General features: G+C 37.6%; 1 protein-coding gene across 7 annotated transcripts in view; it reads right to left on the minus strand.

Moving 5' to 3' along the window:
• The window catches only part of Dlg1 (discs large MAGUK scaffold protein 1), a 193,860-nt gene that overhangs the window by 153,741 nt on the left and 16,018 nt on the right, over positions 1-24,101 (minus strand). For all 7 annotated transcript variants that reach the window (XM_028753793.1, XM_028753792.1, XM_028753786.1 and 4 more), the window contains exon 4: positions 19,353-19,519. In XM_028753793.1, the coding sequence (XP_028609626.1) occupies positions 19,353-19,519 (167 nt within the window). The remainder of the gene's footprint in view (positions 1-19,352; positions 19,520-24,101) is intronic.

Genomic DNA, 24,101 nt, shown 5'->3' on the forward strand with positions numbered 1-24,101 from the left:
GTGTGTGTGTGTGTGTGTGTGTGTGTGTGTGTGTGTGTGTGTGTGTGGAGGCGCATGCCACAACATACATGTGGAGGTTAAGGACAACTTTCAGTTCTTTCTACTGTGGGTTCTGCAGATCAAATTCAGGTGGTCAGGTTGGCATGACAAGAACTTTTACCTGCTGAGTCATCTCACTGGCTCTACAGAATCTTCTTATAGCTAATTCATACTAGTATTTGGAAAGATGTAGAAGAGATGAATTTACCTAGCTCTCTTGCCTCTCTGAACTAGACAAGAAACATTCCCAAGGATGCCAGGCGACTTTTTTAGAGAGCCTCTCAACAGCAAAATTCTTAACAAATTTAATAAGTTGAGTCCAAATTTTGTATAGAAAAATAAATGAAGCTAGGGGTAGTACACACTTGGAAACTTGTGGAGTATGCATTCAAGGTTAGTCCACGATACACAAGACCCTTTCTCAAACAAAGAGTAAGTAAGATTGAAGTAAGCAGAGCTCTAAAACAATCCTAAGCAATAAGAACATATTAGATTCTAAATGATACTAAATAAAGCTTCAATCAGTAAAACACTGTCAAGCTGGTTCATAAACAGACCAGTGAAACAGACTGACTTCCTAGAAAGAGAATGGAGGACATGAAAATTTACTAGGTGTAATTTCAATTCACTGGGATGGAGGCAAATAAGAACTTTTAAAGAAATGACAAGAACAAATAGGTAACAATATAGAAAAAACATTTTACTGAAAAGGGAGGCTGAAGAGTGACCCTGTGAGTAAAGATCCATGACAAAGTGGAAACCATCCACTCACTGACATCAGACAAAGGTTAATCTCTGATTAAAATGAAAAAGTTCTTACAAATTACCAAAAGAAAAAAAAAGACTACTTCTACAAATACAGTATATAATAAACCTTGTTTAAATACCATAAAGAAATGCAAATTAAAACTTCACTTATATAACAATGTTCATCCAGCAAAGAAGGAAAAATCTGAAAACTCATTCTTTTGCTAATTTGCAGAAAAATATTTTCTCATACACTGCTAATAAGGATGCAAAAATGGTAGAATTCCTATGGAGTTACTTAACAATAGGTACCAAAATTAAGCTACATTTTTCTCTCAACTAGCAATGCCACATATGCAGACAAGACCTTCATAAATACAAAACAACAAAATTGCTTACTGAGGCCCTAGTTTTAACAGTGAAACATTAGAGACAATCGTTCTGTTCACTGAACATATGCTTTACAATTATTTCAGCTCATTTGTGTTGCTATACTATAATTCCACAGACTAAGTAATTAATAAATAAAGAGATGTATTTCTTATGTGTATGGAAGTTGGAGGCACAGTACCAGAACACCTTCTGGACAAGTATCTGAAAGAGCCAGAAGGCTGAAAGGGTAGAAAGACAGAAAAGGCTCCTTCAACCTTGAGCCTTTTCATCAAGGTACTAATGTCTCAAGGCCAAACCATTACTCACAACACAATCATTTCTCAAAAGCCACAATTCTCAACATCTACACACTGCATGTGTAAAGTTTTAACTCGAATTTGGAGGGTGGCATTATCACTCAAACTTTAGCATGTATCTTTTAAAGATCTAGAATTTTTTCCTAAAATTGGTACGGATCTAAATTCCAATTTTACTTAAATATAATCACATACACACAAATTATTGAGGAAAAGTTTCTAAGTAAAATCAACAAAGGGTGAAAAGTTACATAAATGTAAAATACAATATCAATTGTATAAGAGAAAAATAAAAAACATTCTTTTTACTTGTAATTGTATTAAGTTCTGGAAAAAGAGAACAAAGAAAAACAGTTTCTGAGGCTAGAGAGACAGCTCAGTTCATAAAGCTGAAGAGATCCCTAGCACCAATGGAAAAAGCCAGGCAAGGCAGTGTGCGTTGTAACTGCAGCACTTGGAAGGCAGAGACAAGAAGACCCCTTGGGTTTGATGGCTGAAAGAGGATTAGGTCCTGTGAGACCTTGTCTCAAAAAATGAAAAGTGACTGAGGAAGAACATAGGCCTCAACATGTGTGTACACATGTGCACACACAAACATACAAAAACAACAACAAAAAATCCAGTTTCCCCTAGAAGAGAGAGGATAAAAATGAGACAGTGCCATATCCTATGAGGAGGAGAGATGGTGAGGCAGAGTCTCACTCCAGCCCTGCCTCTGCTTCCTGAATGCTGGGATAATAGGGAAGCACCATGCCTGGTTATCTATGTTATTTAGTGAGAGTTTTGATTTTGTTGTTATATTTAGACAGGGTCTTGCCAAACAGCCCAGCCTGGCCTAGAACTTGCAATTTTCTTGCCTCTACCACTCAGAAGCTGGGATTACAAGCATGCTGTTTGTTTGCTTATTCCTCAAACACTATGTTTTAAAAAGTACAGAAGCAGAAAGTGAAAGATTAGCTGCTGAATAAGAATGGTTGTTACAGGCCAATAACACTAATTAAATTAGAAACTATGTTTCTTTGTAAAAACTAACTACATTTTCAAGTGCTAGTAGACATGCCAGTGCCATTTTCAGGATGTTTCCATAACTGCATGAATTCTACTGGACAAGGGTGAAGCTGCTGACATTCTGCAGCTCAAGAGACAGAAAGCACTAACGTGAGAAAGTTTTCTGTTTCTCAGTTCTAGTACAATACAAAAACAAGTACAAACTTCACATAGTCGATGGATTGTTCCAGCATTTAAGTAGGAGTAGCCAAATAAGAAAGCAGATGTGCAGCTCAGTCTCCACGTGGGTCCCACAACGACTGGAGCTGGGGCTACCTGACTGACCTCAGTGAGAGAGGATGTGCCTAACATTGCAGAGACATGATGAACCAGGGTGGGGAACAGCCAGGAAGAATCCCACAGTCTCAGAGGAAAAGGGGAAGGGGGATGGGAGGAGAGACTCTGGGGGACCAGGATGGAGGGGCATCAGTTGGGATATAAACAAACAAACAAACAAACAAGAAATGGGCTGGAGAGATGGTTCAGCAGTTAAGAGCACTGGCTGCTCTTCTAGAGGACCCTGGTTCAATTCCCAAGACCACATGGCAGCTCACAAAATTCCAGTTTGGGGAGATCAGACACCCTCACACAGACATACATATAGGCAAAATACCAATGCACACAAAATGAAAATAAATTATTTTTTTAAAATGTGTGAAAATAACAGAAAAACCTACTTTCTGGATCCCTCTGAATTTATTACTAAAAAAGATACAGAATAATTAACTTTTAATATTGTAGCTTATGTGTGTGACTGTTTTGCCTGCATGTAAGTCTGTGCCCTATTTGTGTGCTTGGTGTCCACTGAAGCCGGCAAAGGTTATTGGCTCTCCTGGAACTGCAGTTGTGAGCCACTATATGGGTGCTGGGAACTGAAGCCAAACCTTGGAAAAGCAGCCAGAGTTCTTATCACTAGGCTACTTCTCCAGCCCCAATAAAATATTAATGACAGTTTTCTGAAATATCTGTGAGTGCATTACAAAATTAAGTAATTTTTTAGGTCTCAAGTTTGGGTTATCTGGACCAAAGCTACACCCAAAACAAATATTTACTGAGTACCTACTATATATTGAACATTTAGGCAGGCAGATATACCATAGAAAACAAAACAACACTGCTTTCATGATACTTTCAGTTCTAAAGAATAGAAGTGCACACACGGTCTACTGTGTGTGAGAAGAAGTAGGTGTGCTCTTACAGCGGCAGCAGAACTAAGTAGTAGAGGCGTGATGCAGCTATCCACAACCTGGAGTTGGAAGGGTAAGCTCTGAGGTCACAAGTTGGAAACTGCTACGCACATATACCTCAAAGATAAAAGAAAAACCTTAGAAGAACTAGGAAAAGCCCTATTAACAGAGAATAACGGGAACATGGGGTAGTTCTTAAAGCAAAAAGTTTGCCAATTCTTTAATTGGGAATTAATATATGTATATGTATAGTATATGTACATGCACATGTACAAGTACATGTATAAGTATATGTATATGTATATATAAACTATCCTGACAGCACCTAACATGAGCTACTAGATTTGGCAAATTAAATAATAAAAGTACTAACAACTGGGACCAGAGACAGCTCAGCAGTTAAGAGTAGTGCCTGAGCTTCCAAAGAATCTAGGTTCAATTCCCAATATCTACATAATTAACAAGTGTCTATAATTCCAGTTCCAGAGTATCCATTACCCTCTTTTGGCATCCTTGGGCACTGTATGTGCACTTCACACACACACATACACACACACACACACACACACACACACACACACTGCAGAAAAAAAACCATATACACAAACTAAAATTAAATCCTAAAAAAAAAATAGATACATATTAGCAACTGGCACTAAGTATAAGCAAATCTCTTGAGCTGCAGAGTTGAGTTTCTCCTTCCCAGAGTTAATTAAGGACCTATATACAATACTTCTCTTTTTTTCCCATTCTACTCTCGGCCATCTGTCAGTCTATTAAATGATCCTAAGAAGACATAGAGAAAAGCTTCTCTAACTACATGATCAAAAATTACTGTAACCAAAGGTGGAAAAAGATAGGGTCCTACAAGAAATTCTGATACTGCATTGTATCTGTTAGCTCCTCCTCTCTGCTTTCCTCCCAGTTATTGATCAGATAAAATCCTCCATGAAGAAGGTAGACGCCCTGAGCTGCAGTTGACACATGGCACTTTACTTCTACTATAAACAAACAAACAAACCAAGCTATTTAGTAATAGTCCCTAAGTACTCCTTCGATCTAGTGTGGTAACAGCTCCCCTACAGTGGTAATGAACCTGGTAAAACTGTACTTCTCTGCCTAGCCCCTAATACTACCTTCACACTAATATATTTATAAAACCACTAGTTAAGAAGCTAAAAACTCTCAAGGAGAAAACTAAACTGTTTTCTAAGACATTATATGGGAGACACACAAGAAAATACCCAAGCTGATTAAATAATATATAACCTGTATTAATGTAAGTAAAAATAGCAATACTGTAAGTGCTCTTTTCTCTTGAAAAGTGTTTAAACCCAACACGACTTTTTTTTTAATTCAAGGAGGAAGTATGTTTTAAAACCTACTACCTTTCTGTTCCAAATGTATTTACTAATCAGGGTTGGGTATGTAGCTCAGTGGTGGAGCACTTGCCTGACATATTCATGGTCCTGAGTCTCAGGGAAATCAACTTAGTTCCTTTTAAGGAATGTATTAATCAGAAGAGGAACGTAGGGCTATTTATGACTGTCCTAAATTAGTAAATGCCAATTATACTACTGTAGATTGAGGCCAAGATTTAGCAGTTCAATAACAGTGAAGATTTAGTCATACCATCTCACAACCTAGTCATTTGAAAGCATTTTAAAATAACAGTCTTCATTGTGAAGAACATATAGTTATTATAGTTATGGGGGGGACTAGAAAGCTAATCATCATTGCTTTAGCTCAACCCACATGCCTGTTCTTAAGGGTATCCATGGTAGCAATGATGCAACATGCCTACCTAGTTCACTGTGCCTACACAAGTGGGAGAAAGGGGAGGCGGATGATGAAAAAAAATTTTACTTGAGGTGTTTAGTATTAACACGATAAAATTATACCAACTACACTGTCAGATTTTATACACCATAATGCTCTCCAAAAATCTGAAAGGACCCTAGAACCGGAAGACAAGAAGGGGGAGGGAGCATGCACTGAAGCCTTTAGTTGAGGAGGAAAAAAAAATTTGTTCATCTTGCTGTAGCAACTGATTAAAAATGTTCAAGAGGTTTATTTCTAATCATAGAATAAATGATTCTAATTTAGCATTTTCAAAACTACAAATGTTTTATGCTTCCTAATTTCCAACCTACATATTTTCCTATTTTTGCTTTCACAGTTACATAATAATTTATAAATATTTTAAGGTAAGTGATTATATCCAATGGTTTTTAAGCAATAAAATCTGTTGTCTTCTGCTTAAAAAAGCTAAATGCAAAAATAAATCTAATTCTATCAAATTAAGACTAAAGAGATATAACTTTGCTATAAGATTGGAAGCAAAAAATTAAACTAAATGAAATTACAAAAGGTAATTCACAGGAGAAAGCCAAATACAGATATGAGAGAGAGAGAGAGAGAGAGAAAGAGAGAGAGAGAGAGAGAGAGAGAGAGAGAGAAAGACAGAGAGAGAGAAAGACAGAGAGAGAGAAAGACAGAGAGAGAGAGAGAGAGAGAGAGAGAGAGAGAGAGAGAGAGAGAGAGAGAGAGAGAGAACAAACAAAAAAGTCCTGCAGGACAGCAGAGGACCAGCCACATCACAGGCACATTGGTATCTGATCAGACTGCTACCTGAACTAAAGATCTACATGCAATAAAACAAAACAAGAACTCAATACCACAATTTTCCCACTTTTCTTCTAATTCATTACACAGAAATAATAATAGCCTGCTTTCAGAAATACTTATTCTTTTATCACTAAACGTAATCTTAAAGTCTCAACAGTTATACCTAAAAATCACTATGTAACATTAATTCGTAGAAATAAAAACCAAAATGGGTACTTCCTGTTTTGAAAATCCAAACCTAAAGTTTAAATGTAAGCACCTAAAATTTATAAAGTAGTCTGCTTGGAGACTAAGTGAGGCGTGCTGTACTCAAGACAAAAAGCAGAGCAGCCTTAAAAAGAGCTTCCAGAAGTACCTGAGCAAGTTCCAGGTCCCCAGTCCAGATGAGTATCCATCTAACAACACATCAAAAACAAGACTGTTTAAAAAGAAGAGTCCAGAAACTGTTTGCAAAATGAACTACACTTGCAGCTAACATGACATGTCCAAGTGGAAGAGAACTACTCTGAGGAAATACAAGACCTGGGCATATGAAGGCTTTCCAGACTGGTGCTGTTAAGAGGAAAGCTTCCTGTAAATCTTGCAGAGAAAAAAAAATCAGTTTAGCACACTATTTTTAATCTACTTTAAATACATTTCAAACTATTGCCTTTGCTAACTATGCATTACATAGATTCAAGATCTGTTTTCAAGCATCTAACAATGATTATATCTTTAAAAATGAACACAGAAAATCATACCATATCTTACCTTTGTAGTTACGATGCACAGGCAATCCATTATTCTACCATTACAATATTTTATACACAAAGCAAAACTATCCAAAATGCCTATTTCAACAACAACAAAACTTTAAATAAAGTTGTTAGAAAAAATCATAGATGAAAAGTTATAACTGTGCCAAGATCTCGCCAGGATCCATTCTTAGAGCTAGCAATTTTTCTACTATCTGAAATATAAGAAGCCAGAATGCATCACGTGCCCTACAATCTTCTTTATGTAATCTGTGTCTGAAGAACTTGAAATTATCCAACAGAACACTGTGGCACTTGGCGGGCTGATTCTGTGAGAGCCCACTGCTGCTTCAGACGCTACTTCATTAATCCCTCTCTTCAGGGTGCGTTGCCAGGGAGTCATCTGATAAAATGCCCCACAAGGAGGTTTCCCCAACACAAATTTAAATGTTTCTCCTTGTTTGCTTCAGTTTGGATATTCAAAGAATGGCCAAAAAAATTAATAAAGAAAGAATCACTAGAAAAATGCAAGCAAACAGTTCTTCCACTAAGCCATCTCAGCAGCTGCAGCCTGCAAAGTGATGACTTTCTCGGCAGTAATGAATGGAATATTCCAAGTGTTATTTTTGAGAAGGGGAGCGGGAAGAACAAAGCAATCATGTAAAGTATCAGTAAAACTTCCACTTTCTCTCTTTACCAAAATAAATAACATTTTATCAGTGAAGACAGATTGTTTCTTTATTGTATTACTAAATCCACTTCACCCAATTCCTTGTCCCTCAGGTAGAGGGAGGGAATACCACAGAGAGGCAGTTACAACTGTACCATTTCAAACTCCTCAGTAAGTATTCTTTTAACCCAGAATTCACGTAACTTTTAAATTTTGTCGCTCAAGATCATCAAGCAAACTGGACAGGCTCACAGAGAAGAAAAAGGACACAGAGGTGGCAGGCGTTTCCATTTCATAAGCTTCTGACTCCCCTATGGAAGCACATAGCAAGGAAGAGCACTATCTGCAATTTTGGTCCCTTCAATAAATTTATCATTTTTTTAAAGCAAAATGGTTGCTTTAAAACAATAAAGGCAACAGTAAAGTACTGACAGGGCATTTTATTTTGAGAAGAATTTATTGTTTTCTTTCTTAGTGCTCTGAAATTTCTCTCATGAAACTTTAAGATACCAGGAATAGTCTTTCGCAGAGAGATCTTCCTTAGTATGGCAGACCTCCTAACAGCAGATGTTGGACAATCCCTATAGCAAATCAGAAACGTGGCTTGAACCCATTAATAAACTATATAACCAGTCCTTTTCTTTCCTGGTAGGGGCTTGGGGAGGACTCTGTTTTCCTTTTTATAAATACACAGTGGCACTAAGAGTCCTTCCCCTTACTTCTGTCAGAATTTCTATACTCAATACTCTTAAGTTCTAAACAGGCCAAAAAAAAAAAAAAAAAAAAAAACCCTCAAGAATGTTTCTGTGCCTACTATTTTATCCTCATTACCTATGGGTGAGATAGTGTGACCACAACGTAACTAATCCTCAGTATGTGTTGATGACTGAGTAGCCTTTCTAACTGTAGACAATTACAAAACTGAAAATCTGAATTGATTCTGAAAATGAGAGCTCATTTTCCCAAGAAAATCTCCAAAATACCTTTGCCAACTAAACTTGTAAGATATAGAATAGCCAAAAAGCCAAGTTTAAATTTGAATCAGTTTGATATATATTTAACAACAATCACAGTTTAGGAAATAATTTTAGTTGGAATCTTTATTTTCATCTTAGACATTAGAGTCAACCATGTAATGAAACTACCTGTGAATAATCAAATTTGGGCTGGAAAGATGGCTCAGTTGATAAAGTGCTTGAATTGTAAGCATAGGACCTAAGCTTAATGCTCAGAACACACATTTAAATTTGAGCTGCCAGGTGTGCATTCATACTTGTAGCTCCAGGACTGGTGAAGTAGAGACAAGGTAGATAGATCTCTGGGGCTTGATAGCCAGCCAGCTTAGCCTAAATCAGCACATTCCAGGCCAATGAAAGACCCTGTCTCAAAAACAAATGAGTAACTATACCAAAGACTATCCTCTGGCCTCAACACAGAAGTGCATGTGTGCCTGCATACCCACCTCCCAACACATGCGCGAGCACACACATTTTTTGACTTTAAACGGCGACTTTACAGAATCTAAGTTTCATGAGATGTTGCTTTTTTTTTTAAGTAAAATGTCACCTGACCATTTACCCAATTTCCTACTAGTACCCATTTTAAGTACACCTATTACCCCTATTTGGACAGTAGCTGCACATTTGCAATGTCTATGATGTAACCAGTTAACTGTATTACCTTTTAAATGTACTCAATTATCTTTCAACAAAGTCTGAATGTAGGATCTCATAGTCAGGAATGATCATTTAATCTGAATTAAATTCTGCATTTATTCCACCTATCAACACCTAAACTGGAATTGCCTAGGGGTCTTTTAAACCAATGTGTTCCTGTCTAAGTCATTTGCTCTTTGAAATGATTTAGAAGCTACCCTGTAATATGAACAACTTTAAAAAGACCTAAATATAAGCATTTGGGGATGATAATAACCTCATCTAACATTAAGGCACATAAGATAATCAGCAACACTTCAAAATACCAGTGGATTTCTACATAAGCAACTGCTTTTTTTTTTTTTTTTTTTTTGGTTTTTTGAGACAGGGTTTCTCTGTGTAGTTCTGGCTGTCCTGGAAGTCACTCGGTAGACCAGGCTGGCCTCGAACTCAGAAATCCGCCTGCCTCTGCCTCCCAAGTGTTGGGATTAAAGGCGTGCGCCACCACCGCCCGGCAAGCAACTGCTTTTAATCAAGACAAATAATAAGAGAACAAAGTGACCCACCTTAAACAACTAAAACAACAATTCTGGACAAAAATAAAGGAGTAATTTTCAAGTACTGAGAGAGGCAGTATAAAGCAATGAACCTCTATGAGGGGTTAACTTTTAACCCTGTAACTGTTCAGTCCAAGTTTTGGGGAAACAGAAAAGGAAGAGGAAAACTAAACACAGACCAGTAACATGTGAGGAAACCTGAATGAAAACTCAGTATGACAAAGGTGTCCAAAACTCATGGTAATAGTAAGCAGAAGAAACAGAACTGCACAGGGAGAGCTCCAAAGATGGGCAGGACTCCCCTCAAGTCCTCAGGTTAGCTCTGATCATTTTGATTAGCAAAGTCATAAATAAATTTAAGTCCCCAGAATTCACACAGTACCAAGAACAGAACAATTCCTAATAGGCAAAATAGCAGCCAGGACTAAGAGCATGGCCACAACCTGGGGACGAAAATTAGCCTTACACTAATTACCAGTATTCAAGGGGAAAAAAGCTTAAAAGTACAACAACGGATTTAAACTTTTCCCAAGTAAATTCACCATATATCAAAGCAAAGCTCAAGAATACTTAAAGGAGTAAAATAAAATAACCTATACTTAACAAAGGGTTAAAATACACAAATATCTGTCAAACTTATTAAAAATGAGCAGGCATGTAAAGAGCAGGAAAAGGAAAGAAAAAAAGCCCATTATGAGAGTCAGAAATGACAAATGACAAAAATAGTATACAAGTGCATTTAAAAGTCACTTTGGTTCTGCCCCATTATGTTCAGTAGAAAAAAAAAAAACAAGCAAATAAAAAACCATGACTATAAATATGTAAGTGTGTATTAAGCTCCAATTGTCCCCATAAGTATGTAGGAATAGTAAAATGATGTTTGGAATTTGCTTTGAAAAGCATCAAAAAATAATAAATTTATGTTCAGATAGAAGAATACATAAATATAAGACAATAAAGGTATAGAAAAAAAAAAAAACCATGACTATATTATACATAGTGGGAAATAAAAAAAAAGAACCAAATCAAACTTCTAGAGATCATTCAAATGTCTGAAGTGAAAATTTTTCTGAATGGAATTAATGATACTACAATTGATAAACTTTTAAGACATAGAAACTGTCCAAAATGAAAATCAAAACACTAGAGAGCTGTGGAGACAAATCCCAATTTATATATAATTAGAGTCCCTCTCCCCATGTGTGAGTGTGTGTGTGTGTGGGGGGTGGATGAAATCTTTCTCACTTTTAACCCAGGATCTTGTACGAGCTAGGCAAACACTCTATAAAACACTGATTTATATACTCCAGTCCTCATTTTTAAGTTTTGAGACAGGGTCTCACTAAACTGTCCAGTGACCCTGAATACACTCTGTAGACCAGTCAAGCCTTAGACTTAAATACTTTTCCTTCCTTTCCTTTCCTTCCTTCTTTTCTTCCTTCCTTTCCTCCCTCCCTCCCTTCCTTTTTCTTCCCTTCCCTTTCCTTTTCATCTAGTTATCTACCTACCTGCTTACCTACCTTAGTATATGGGTTTCTTGGCTAAATGTAGATCTATCTACATCTATCTATATCTATCTACCTACCTATCTATCTTAGTGTATGGGTTTCTTGGCTATGTATCTGTGTTCCACGTGTGTGTGTGTGTGTGTGTGTGTGTGTGTCAGAAGGAGTAAGATCCCCCTGAGACTGGAGTTAAAGACAGTTGTGAGCTGCCACATGTGTGCTGGGAGTTGAATCTAGGTCCTCTGGAAGAGCAGCCAGTGTTCTTAACCACTGAACCATCATCTCTCCAGCCCCTGGCCTTATAATATTCTTGTCTCTGACTCAAGAGTAGTTAGGATTTTCAGGCTATGTTATCATATCCCAGTCAGTGGGTAAAATTTTCCATTGTGAGTAAAAACTATAAACCTACTTACTCAAACTCAATGAATCCTAAGTGTGAATACATATAGGATTCATTGTGTGTATGTGCATGCACACATGCACACGTGCACACGCTAATTTTTCTGTGGCTATAAGGTTTTTCTAAAACAAAATTTTAAAGACACATAAAATGGGCCTAAATTAATTGTAAAATATGGGACCCAGAAGAAAATTACCAAATAACAAACTTGGGTAATCTCACTGACTCCACCTTTCAAGAAGAAAAAAGTACAAAGTGCTAACTACAGGCATACAGAGATTAGTTTCTACCAAGAAATTGATGAAGATTTCACATTAAAGGTTTTGAACTGAGCCATCAAGGTGCAATATGGTACAACTATAATTTGAAGAATGGCACAAAAATTTATATCATTCTGAAAATTGTAATATGGATCATACAAGCATGAAAACCAAAATAAAAGTGTCTGATAAAAACAACAACAACAACAATTCAGGCTAGATGATGGTTGTGTATGCCTTTATTCCCCAAACTCAGGAGGCAGAGGATCTCTGTAAGTATGAAACCAGCTTGGTCTACAGAATGAGTCAGAGAAATCCTGTCTTGAAAATCAAAAACAAAAAAATATAGCAGAAAATCTTAGTCATCTTGAAACCAGAAACACTTTGCATTAGTCATAAATTAGGCTATATTAAACTTTGAACATTAATAAACAGAAGTGCTGGGCATAGTAGCACATACCTTTAATCTGAGAGCCAAGAGGCAGAGACAGGCAATCTTTGTGAGTTCAAGAGCAGCCTGGTCTACATAGAGAGCTCCAGCAATGTCTCAAAAGACAAAAACAAACAAACAAACAAACTCCCCCAAAAATAGAAGAAGCATGTGTCCAAGGATTTGAGAAAAAATTTTATTACATATATTTGACAAGGGAATTCTATTCAGATAGAAATCTTGTTAATCAATAAGATTGAAGACTTTTTTAATGGATAAGAAATTTAAAGATACTTCACTGAAGAATCAAAATGAACAACTAGTGCTGAAGAGTTCTCTCAGAAGTTTAGCGCATGTGTTACTCTTGCAGAGGACCCAGTTCTGAGCCCCAGTAACCAACACAGTAGCTCACACCATCAGTAACTTCACTTTCAGGAGGTCTGACACCCCCTGACTTTGTGGGCATTAGGCACAAATGTTGTGCACACATGTACATGTAGGCAAAACCAAACAAATACATCCAAAATTAAAGAAAGAACTAACGTATGAAAAGGTTCTTATTAGTTGTTAATTTCATTAACGACAGGAAAACTAAAAACAAATCAGTATGAAGAATCTCTGCATACCTCCTATGCACATAACAGAGCTCTCTAATGCATTTTTAAGTTAACCTTTAGAAGGCTTTAAACTTTAGTAGTTCAAATGTGTTTGTAACTGTCCTGCCTCCAAAACTCCTAGGTTTGTTTGTTTGTTTGTTTTTAAAGGTAAGATGAAAGACAGATTATCTTCCCACGATACTTAGGTAATTGTCCTGTTGGGCTGACCTCTAATGAGTTGGAGCATTGACCTACAGGTAACAGACACAATAAAACAACAGTACTGAAAGAAGACTAAGTATGTACTCTTGCAGACAACTAGCCTCAGATTTCTTCTTTTTACGGTCATACCTTATGGAATAAAGCCTGCTCCATTCAATATACAGACACTCTGACAATGGAATTATGACACTGAAAACGCAGTATGTGACCGCACGGCTGACTGGAAGGGGTGGTATGCTGCCACTGCCAAGAATGGAAAGGTAAGGTTGGGGGTAGGGCTACAGCTCAGTGCTTCTTTCCGAGGCATGAGTTTCACTCAAACTCAAAAGGCCTGACGCCCGCAGAGGTCAGGCAGTGGAAATGGAGTCACTGATGATTGTGAGCCACTGTGTGGATACTGGAAAAGATCAAAATGCAAAATCTGAAATGTGGTTCCTACTGAATTCTATCATTTTTACACTATCATAAAGTCAAAAGATAGTAAGTAAGATCAAGTTGAAAACCAGCTATAGAAAACATATAGAATCTGTATTTGTGTTTATTTTGTGTGAATATATTTTAGCTTAAAATTGCTGCAGTAAAATGTTTTACTTTAAAAATTTAACTTTGTGTGTGCATGTATATGCTTGCAAACATGAGCACAATGCCACAGCACACATGTCCAGATCAGTGGACAACTGTGCAAGTCAGTTCTCTCTTTCTACCATGTGAGTCCTGAGTCGCTGCCTTTATCTGTTAGACTATGTCACCGACATAGTATGCTTTTAATCCAGCTCCTTACTGGTAATCATTCAGACTGCTTCTGCTCTTGTATTTATTAGTATTACACAGACTACCCCAATGAGCACCACCGGATTGTATACTGCTGTCTCAAAATCACTGTGCAAGTGTGCTCTCCTCTGCCAGCCACATGTGCCAGTACACATGTCTGTGTACTCATTTCGCTAGCCTTTAATGAACTAGTTATTTGACAATATTCCTTGTCAGTTTAATTTGCATTTCTTAATGTCAGGTTTACTGCTCTATATTTTTTCTACAAGCTGTTCATTTACATCCTTTGGTCACTTTCATATTGAATGCTGACTGTATTCTGTGCTTCTTGAGTTGAAATAGTTACAAGTAAAGAAAGTCCTTATGCACTATGTGAAAGTTTTTCTTTTTCACTGATTTGTTGGTTAGCTGGATGATGATGATGATGATGATGTTGTTTTGCTGGTTTTTTTGGGAGGGGGGGCTCACCCACTATATAGCCCAGGTTGGCCTCGAACTCAAAATACATCCAAAATACTGGGATCAGAGGCAAGTACCACCACACCCAAAGATATAAAAGTTCTATAATTAAAATCCAACCAAAGGTGAAGACCACAAAATAATGCTACAGTCAGCATTCTTGATCTTTGGAGATCAGACATCTGACTTCATACATACCAAGCATGCACTAACTATTAAGGCACTTTCCCCAGACTTTAAAATCAGACCAAAGATGGAACCCAAGCCCTCATATGTGCTAGCACTGAGCTATTCAGCCAGCCCTAGACTTCTTTTACAGTTTATTTTGTAACAGGATTTAAGTTCCCCAGTTTACTTATAATCCTGAGCCTGAACCTCCACAGTGGTTGTGTCTTTGTTTTGTAAGTCTTAGAAAATATTTCCTTTAGCCAGGGATAATGCCACACACCTCTAATCCCAACACTCAGAAAGTAGAGACAGGAGATCTCTGAGTTTGAGACCAATTTGGTCTACAGAGTGAGTTCCAGGACAGTCAGAGCTACACAGAGAAACCCTGTCTTGAAACATCAAAACAGAAAAAAAAAGGTTTCTTTTATCCTAAAGGCATAGAAAAGTTTGTTCTCATGGTCTCATTTGTTGTTGTTGTTGTTGTGTTTTTTTTGAGACAGGGTTTCTCTGTGTAGCCCTGGCTGTCCTGGAACTCACTCTGTAGACCAGGCTGGCCTCGAATTAAAAAATCCGCTTGCATCTGCCTCCCAAGTGCTGGGATTAAAGGCGTGTGCCACAACTGCCTGGCTCATGGTCTCATTTTTAACCCTTTGGTTCTTCCAGCCACTTAAAATGTGATACTAGGAATAGAACAGCAGATTCTTTCTGTAATCCTATCTCAGTAAATTAGGCAATTTCTCTTACTTTATCTTCCTTTCTTTAAAGTCATATATTCTTCTCAAAGTAATCCAACAGAATTATTTTTATTAAAACAAATGAATAAAAGTACAACAAAGGGAAGGGGGAGGCAGGCAATGCAGGCCAGCATAGAACTGCATACACATCCAAACCACCCCAACTGACCATTAACACTATGGAGGGCAGGGGTGGTGTGGGAGACCCTTACCTCTAAAATAAGTTTATAAAAATAAGTTTATAAACAAAGATTATTTAAACATCTCACTAGGCGTATGTTCAAAGTAAAAGGCAGACATAAAAAAGCCACTAAGAAAATAAGACACTTTAAAAATAAACTATATTGAATTTAATTTTACTACAATAGAAAAAATAACAATCATAAGGTTAAACTAAAAAGGATTTGGCAAGATTTTTATCTGTTACCAACTATAAATAAATAAATACGACAAAAAAACCTGGACAGATGCCTTAAACTGCAAAAATTTAGAGAAAACATACACGTTCTTGCAGAAACTAATCAATGTCAAATACTTTCTGTAAAAACAAACATTAAGTAAAAGAGGCAAGACCAGGTTGTATGACATTTTTGTCAGAAAAAAAAGACTGCCTACCCAGGATTTAGTGTATAAGTGCAGTAAGTCAAGTCTTGTATAAAGCAAAATAACCTTATGATTTCCAGGTTATCATTCAATTTGTAGTTAAACAGAAGTGTCTTTTTGCATTTGTTTGAATTTGGGTCAGTGTGCTCCAAAGTCTTCTCAGCCTCAAACATGACTGAAAAGAGATCAAGTTAATGATCACCTAGCCAAGTGTCCCATCTAAACACAGCAAGAAATGACTGGATAATAAGAGAATATATGTCTTCTACTGAGATACTCTCAAAACAATCCACATCCAAACATCTCCAAACATTTCACAGTGCTCATAATGGACTATCAGTAAGTCTTAAACTATGTACATTTTCAGACTAACATCTGTCAAGATATTTGCTACAGACATAGTAGTTCCTAACATCTGACTTCACAAGTTTGGCATATACATTTTCCCCATTAAAAAAATAATCTAGAAGTCATGGAGGTATTCCAATGCTTCTCTTAAAGGGTCCATCCATGAATGAGTATGAATTTCGAACATTACTTGAGCATTTGCTCAAGGGGACAACCATGTGATCCTATTCTTTCTCACACATTTTCCAACTAATCATATCTAACATTTTTTTTCATTTAAATCTTCTCACTCTTCATTCATTTGAGCCTTCAGCATGTCTCAACAGTAAAGAAAGAAATGGCAAAAAAAAAAAAAAAACCTAGGGTTGTACAGCATTTTGGTATCAGTATTTCACTTATTTATAAAAATAGAAATGTTTCTAAAATCCTTTCCCCTCCACGCTGGTGATCAAACCTAAGAGGCCTCATGCATGCCAGGCAAGTACTAAGCTATAGTTTCTACTTTCCCTCATAATATTGATGAGACTCAATACATTTATACTGGTTAGTCTTACTTCACACACAAACTGGAGTTATCTGAAAGGAGAGAAACTCAATTAAGAAAAAGATCCAGTTGTAGAGCATTTTCTTAATTAGTGATTGATGGGGGAAGGCCCAGCCCATTGTGGGTGGTGCCACCCCTGAGCTAGTTGTCCTGGGTTCTGTAAGAAAGCAGGCTGAGCAAGTCAATGAGAAGCAAGCCAGTGAGCAGCATCCCTCCATGCCTCTCCCTCCAGGTTCCTGCCCTGCTTGAGTTCCTTTCCTGATTTCCTTTGGTGATAAACAACAATATGGAACTGTAAGCCAAATAAACCCTTTCCTTCCCAACTTGGTTTTTGTTTATGGTGTTTCATCATAGCAATAACCCTAACAAAGACAACATTGTTGTCCTTTCTTTACAGAAATCTATATGGAGATACTTCTACATCACCAAAAGTTCATTTTTTTAAACTTAATGGTTGTACTATAGCAGACATTTTAAAGTAATCTATAAAAGGAAGGGCTGGTGAGATGGCTTTGTGATTAAGAGTGCTTGTTGTTCTCATAGAGGACTGCAGTTCAGTTCCCAGAACCAACATGGCGGCTCATAACTATCCATAACTCCAGTTCCAAACTGTTCTGACCTCCTCAGGCAACAGGCATGTATGTGATACACACAATGACTTATACGCAAACAACAGAAAAAAATAGTACGTAAACATGAAAGTCAACTCTTCAACCCTGACACTTTAAAAACAAAAACACAAGCCTTTTAATCTAGGACTAAGGTAATGAACAGGGAAACTGTAACTGGGGGTTGGAGAATTGGCTTAATAGTTAGGAGCATTTACTGCTCTTGCAAAGGGTTCAATTCCCAGTACTCACATGGTGACGTACTGCTATCTGTATATCCAGCCCAGGGAACTGTATGCTCTCATGTGACCAGCTCGGACACCAGGCATGTATGTGGCTCACATACATATATAAAGGCAAAATGCTCATACATAAAAATAATTAATCTAGAAAGCCATAACTGTCTAGATTTATCATGAAAGAATAATTTATATAAGAGAGAAGCATATGCCTCACATTCTGGAGGCCAGGAGCCTAGAGTCTAGACATGTGCTCTGGTAAGGGGCATCCTGCTTCACTCTCAGAGGCAGAGGGCAGACCTAAACTTTGGCATAAAGCTTCTTTTATAAGGATCACTTGTGACAAGCAAGCCCTCACGGCCTCCCCACTTCCTGGGTAAGGATTGAATCCAGAGCCTTGGGCATGCCAGGCAACTTATTTTGGAAGCAACAAATTTATCTGAACCACAGTAGTAACTATAGACATTTTAAACTGCATCTGAAATAGACCACAGGAAGAACTCTCATTATAGCAAACAATGTATCAACTAAAGAAGAAGATGATAAAAGAAATTATTCAAGAAAAAAGTAATTTTTAAAAAGATTAAAAAAAAAGAATACATACATAGAGCAATGTGTAAGATTCTATAGGGTTACAGAGAGAACTATAAATTCAATGTTAAAAAGTTTGATATTCAAAGATAGACTTGTGAAAACTAGCTAGCCTTAAGCTGGGTCAGTCATTTTCTTTTAGATTTCTTTTTTTTCCCCAGCTTTAAACTGTAGGAGAGGGATTATATGTGTTCAATCATACCACTCTAAAATGCTAGTTATGCAACAACATATTAAATAAAAGAGACAGTAAAAACTTGGACTCTTTATTCCCAGTGTGCTACACAGCTGCCCCCCTAACTTATTACTCATCAAACAGAAGCTGATTCCATTTTCTAGGCACAGTCTAGTACTAACCAGAGGGACTAGAATTAAATTTAAAGACAGCCACTTTTAAATGACTAATGCTTCTCAGGCAGAATCCTCATTACAGCATGCTGCAACCGCATCCAACTCTACTAGCAACAATACAACACAGCCAAAAAGAACATTACCAGTTACAAGACAGCTATTACAACTCAAACAAGTTAGCAGTTTACAGAAAAATGTCAAGGCCAATGCTGACTGGAAGGACTGCTAGTCTTCAGTGAGTTTTAATGCAACCCTTCAAGCCAATCAACAGAGAACTCTTAACATAAGTAAAGGCTCAGAGCCACAATTACATTCTTTCGTTAGGCAAGAACATCAAGCAAAATCATCTTTCAAACTACAATGACCATATTAATAATTATATAAATGGAGCTCCTAAAACAAGTATTTCAAGACCTCAAACAAGTTAAAAACTAAGACAGAATAATCAAGACTCTAGACTTTTAAAGAATATTTTAATTCTATTCTCTATCTCATTATTATTTCCAAAAATACCCATCTTAAAAAGGTAACTGATCACTGAAAAATGACTTTATGAAAACTTTCTCTTACCTCTACTGGAGGGCTAAGGCTGCTGGGCAGGGTTTCTGAAGTCACAGCAGTGCTTGGAAGGCTGGCAATCTCCCAAGTATTCATAGGCTGAACTGGTTCACACTGCTTTGAATGATCCACACATTTTGGATTATCAAGTAAGGTCACTTCATAAAATTCTTGAATATCTAGAGATGAAGAAAAAGAAAATTTCAAAAGCATTTATATCTACTAAACTATACCATGTTAAAACAGCATAATTCAAGGCCATATTTGACTACTAGAAAAACAAGTCCAATTCTACCATATTCTTCATTTTCCCCTCAAGATAGGGTTTCTCTGTGTAACAGTCCTGGCTGCCCTGGAACACTTTGCATACAAAGCTGGTTTCAAAGTCACAGAGATCAGCCTGCCTATGCCTCTCAAGTGCTGGGATCAAAGGCCTGTGCCACCAACTAAAGCTCAACCACACATACTTTTAACAGGTTATTTCCTCATTTCACTATGCCATAACTGCATCAAAACCTACTAGAGTCTTAGAAATTTTATACTTCAAACATTAGCATTTTTTGAAAGATGGCTCAGTTAAGAGTGCCCAGTGTTCCTACAAAGGACCTTGGTTGGGTCCCAGCACCCATGCAAGGGAGGACACTATTGCCTGAAACTCCAGCTCCAGGGATCCAATGCCCTCTTGTGGTCTCTGAAGGCACCTCCACATAACCCTACACACAATACACATTCATGTAAACATTTCAAATAAATCTGCACCATGGATGGAGGAGGGGCTCATAAGCCCACCTTAGCTGAGAAGCTACAGCCAGTTCACAAATGGTGGAAGAGAGAGTGGCACTTTTCTTTGAGGGTATTATAGCAACTAGTAGGTTACACATGTTCCCTCCAAGAGACGGCCCATACACATAAGGGTAGCCCTAATTAGACGCAGTAGGTCATTTAAAAACTGTATCAGAAATGGAGGTGGAAAGTAGATATGGGAGAAGAGACTAGGGAAATCAAATGAGAAATTATAGGGCAAATAAGATCAAAATACATTGTAAACATACATATGTAAACATTTCAAACAAATATTTTTTTAAAAATGCTATGTTAAATCCTCTTATCAATTAACTACAAAAAAAAATTACTAACCCTCTGATAATTTGTCTTACTGTGAATTGTGCAAGAACTGAGCACAATAGAGTGCCTAGCACACTAGCATATAATATACTCTTAATAAACAGTAGTTAACATCATTATTATAAATTGTTCAGATGAATCATTACTATGATTTTACATCTTTATAATCACTATTCAGATAGGGAGTGTAAATCCTCATATGGTTTTAACTGTCTCTCTAACTAAAGTGAAACACATTTTTCAAACCAAAGAACTAGGACATTTCCAACTCTGTAGTCTGCAAATCTAAGAGGAAGTGAGAAACAATCATTTAAAGGTATGCAAAAAGTATGAAAGAAACCAAACCTTTATTCAGAATAGCACAGCATAATCTAAAAGATAAAATTACTTTGCTCCCAATTGGAGTTACATGAACTTATTGCGTTAATAATATTAGCAGTGGCTATTCATACAGCTCAGTAATGCTGAGCGACATTTACCTAATGTTTAGATTTCACACTGTGAGTTCTCTAGTCACGTACTGGTATAATTTTGAAATCTTTAGAGAGAGGGAACTGTTTAACAGCCAATATGGGCATTATTCTGAATAAATCACAAATAACTATAAATAATATTTAGAGTAACTTTTATTTCTTGTTTCTTAATATTTTTAAAGTATCATTATGCTCTTTAAAAACATATTTCAGGACTTCCGGTCTGGGCCCGAGCATAGAGCAGGTCACAGGCGGCAGTTCTGTACCCAACCCCAGAAAACCAAGAGAAAGAGGGACTCCCAGGAGCTTTAACTCAGGCAGCATCTCAGGTAAAAATGGATCACCCGTGATGTCTGCTGTTAGAAGTTCTAATCCAGATGCTGGCCTCTGAACTTATACTACTCACACCTTTGAAGGATCACTGACAAGAACATCAAACAGCTAGAGATCGACATCACTAATCTAAAGAAATCCCTCGTTTCACTGTCTGAAGAGACCTCCTAAAATCTCAAAGATCCTTATTGGACTTGATTTACTCTATTACAATAGAAAAGGCTGTATACAGCTCTTGACTGTGTACAACCCTTAAAGAAGAAGGTTGCCTTTACATAGACAAGACAAGGAGGGTTAAAGAGAGCAAGAAATAGGTCAGTGAAGGTCCTAAGAAAAATCAGAGAGAGAAAGAGACGGAAGAATGCTGGTACAAGAATTGGTTTTCAGCCTCTCCAAGGTTGCCAACCCTATTTCCTCCCATCTTGGGACCATTATTTGGGTTCTTTTTGCTTATTTCTGCTGGTCCCTGGGCCTCAAATAGGCTGACTAACTCTGTGAAACAACAGATAAATAATTTGGTAGCAAAACTTATTCAGATACATTATCATAGGTTAGCTACGGAGGACCATGAGACTGAAGATGAGGTTGTTACTTTATACAGGGTGTTTCCAAAACCCATCTCCACCCAACCTAAAAGAGGGGACTTCTACCCCTAGACCAAGCAGAGAGGGGCCACCCAGAACCCCCTCTGACAGGCAATCTGAATTCTTGCTTAGGCTGCGAGGCTAAGCACTGCAAGGGAATATAAATAAAAGATAAAAATATCTCTCTGGGTTCCCTGAGGGACAAGCCTGACTGCATAGGGGTTGATGTCAAAAGTATCCCCTCTCCAGGAAAAAGACATCAGGACGGGTATGGCCCTCATGCCTCACTGGACAACAACAGAAGGACTGAAGTCATTATAAGGTCCCCTTCAATTACTGGAGGTCAGGCTTCTATCTCCGCCTTCGCAAGATTAGAATCACCACAGCCCTTCTATACTTAGAGAAGGGAGGAGATGTCAGGGGCAGCCCTGCTTACACACTGAAGGCCTAAAATCAGCCATAGGCCTAAAATCAGCAATAGGCCTGTCATACATGTATACTAACACCAAGTCTTGGGTCTCAGTGGAAAAACATTGAAACAGATGGCTATAAGCTAATGTAAACAGGCAGCTTTCGTGGAAATTTACAAGCCTGAGTAGTCATAGACCTTGTAAATAGGTAGCCTGGGCAGACAATACCAACTTAGATAAGGACAAGTGAGTCATAGGCACTTAGATAGGCAGAGTCATAGTGACTTGTCCCCTGAACCTTCACCTAGCCAATACCCGGTTCTGAAGATATCTGTATTCCCCCTGAACACCCACACTCCAGTGTCATTCCCTTCCCCACATCCTGCCTTTCTGTATTTACAACCCCTGTGTGAATGAATTACGATTTGAGAAAAAATAAATTAAAAAAAAAGAAAAAAAAAGAAAAAAAAACATATTTCAGCCGGGCAGTGGTGGTACACATCTTTAATCCCAGCACTTAGGAGGCAGAGGCAGGCGGATTTCTGAGTTCGAGGCCGGCCTGGTGACACTACAGAGTGAGTTCCAGGACAGCCAGGGCTAAACAGAGAAACGCTGTCTCAAAAAAAAACAAAAACAAAAAACAAAAAATAAAAACAACAACAACAAAAAAAACATATTTCATTGGGCCAATGAGATAGCTCAGCAGGTAAAGGTACTTGTCACCAAACCTGATAAACTGAGGTCAATCTCCAGGGCCCACACAGTGGAAGGAACGAACTGATTCCCACACGCTGTCCTCAAGTGTCCGCATTCAAACTGTGGCACTTGCATACCCATACACAATTATAATAAATGAAATGTAATAATTTTTTTAAACCCCACAATTCACAAGACAGTAGGGTCAAAGTAGTTCTGTTTGCAGTTTTAACAACCAACAGAACTAAAAATAAATGCACAACCCAAGTACTAATTTAAAACAAATACTTGTACATTGAAGATGCAATCAACCCATCTCACTGTGATCTGTTAAAATGATGACTGGGCTGGAGAGATGGCTCAATGGCTGAGATGGCTCTGGCAGAGGACCAGGCCTTTGTTCCCAGTACCCATTTGGTGCCCTGTAACAGCCCTTAGCCTCAGTTGCAGAGGGTCCAGCATCCACTGCCCTCTTCTGGCCTCCTCAGACCCCAGACAAATAGATAGATGTTGATAAAAAAAAAATTCTTACACATAAGATGAAAACAGTAAGTATTTTTTTAAAGAATATTACCAAAGAAAATTGGTTGGGAAAATATTTATGGGCCAGAAATCACTGCATAAAACTGACACACAGACATCATAAAGCCAAAAATTCAAAAATCACTGTATCTCCTATAAGACTAAAATTATTTAACTTTAACCTCCATCGAGTCTTCAGAACTAATTTCTAGTTCACAGGAAATACAGCAAACAGAAGTCAAAAAACACCTTAAAGCGAATCATTAAACAAGATCCCAAACTAGACACCTATCTCTTCAGCAAGCCAAACCACAAATAGGAGAAGAAATTACTTACAGACTATTCTGCATTTTATACAAAAGAACTAAAGATAACACCAACTGCAGAGTCTGAGTCTGAATTTCCAATGAATTACCAGTGATATAGGGTGGGGTAGGCAGCTATAAGAAGCAATGGGAGAAGTTAGGGAAATATGAACTGCCTCCCAGAACACACTAGGGAAAATCTGTAATAGAAGTAACATGTGAGCTGGACAGTGGTGGAGCATGCCTTTAATCTCAGCACTTGGGAGGCAAAGGCTGGCGGATTTCTGAGTTCGAGGCCAGCCTGGTCTACAGA

Source organism: Grammomys surdaster, unplaced genomic scaffold (genome assembly GCF_004785775.1).
Source record: "Grammomys surdaster isolate TR1022 unplaced genomic scaffold, NIH_TR_1.0 125956, whole genome shotgun sequence".
In the NCBI taxonomy this organism is placed as follows: domain Eukaryota; kingdom Metazoa; phylum Chordata; class Mammalia; order Rodentia; family Muridae; genus Grammomys; species Grammomys surdaster.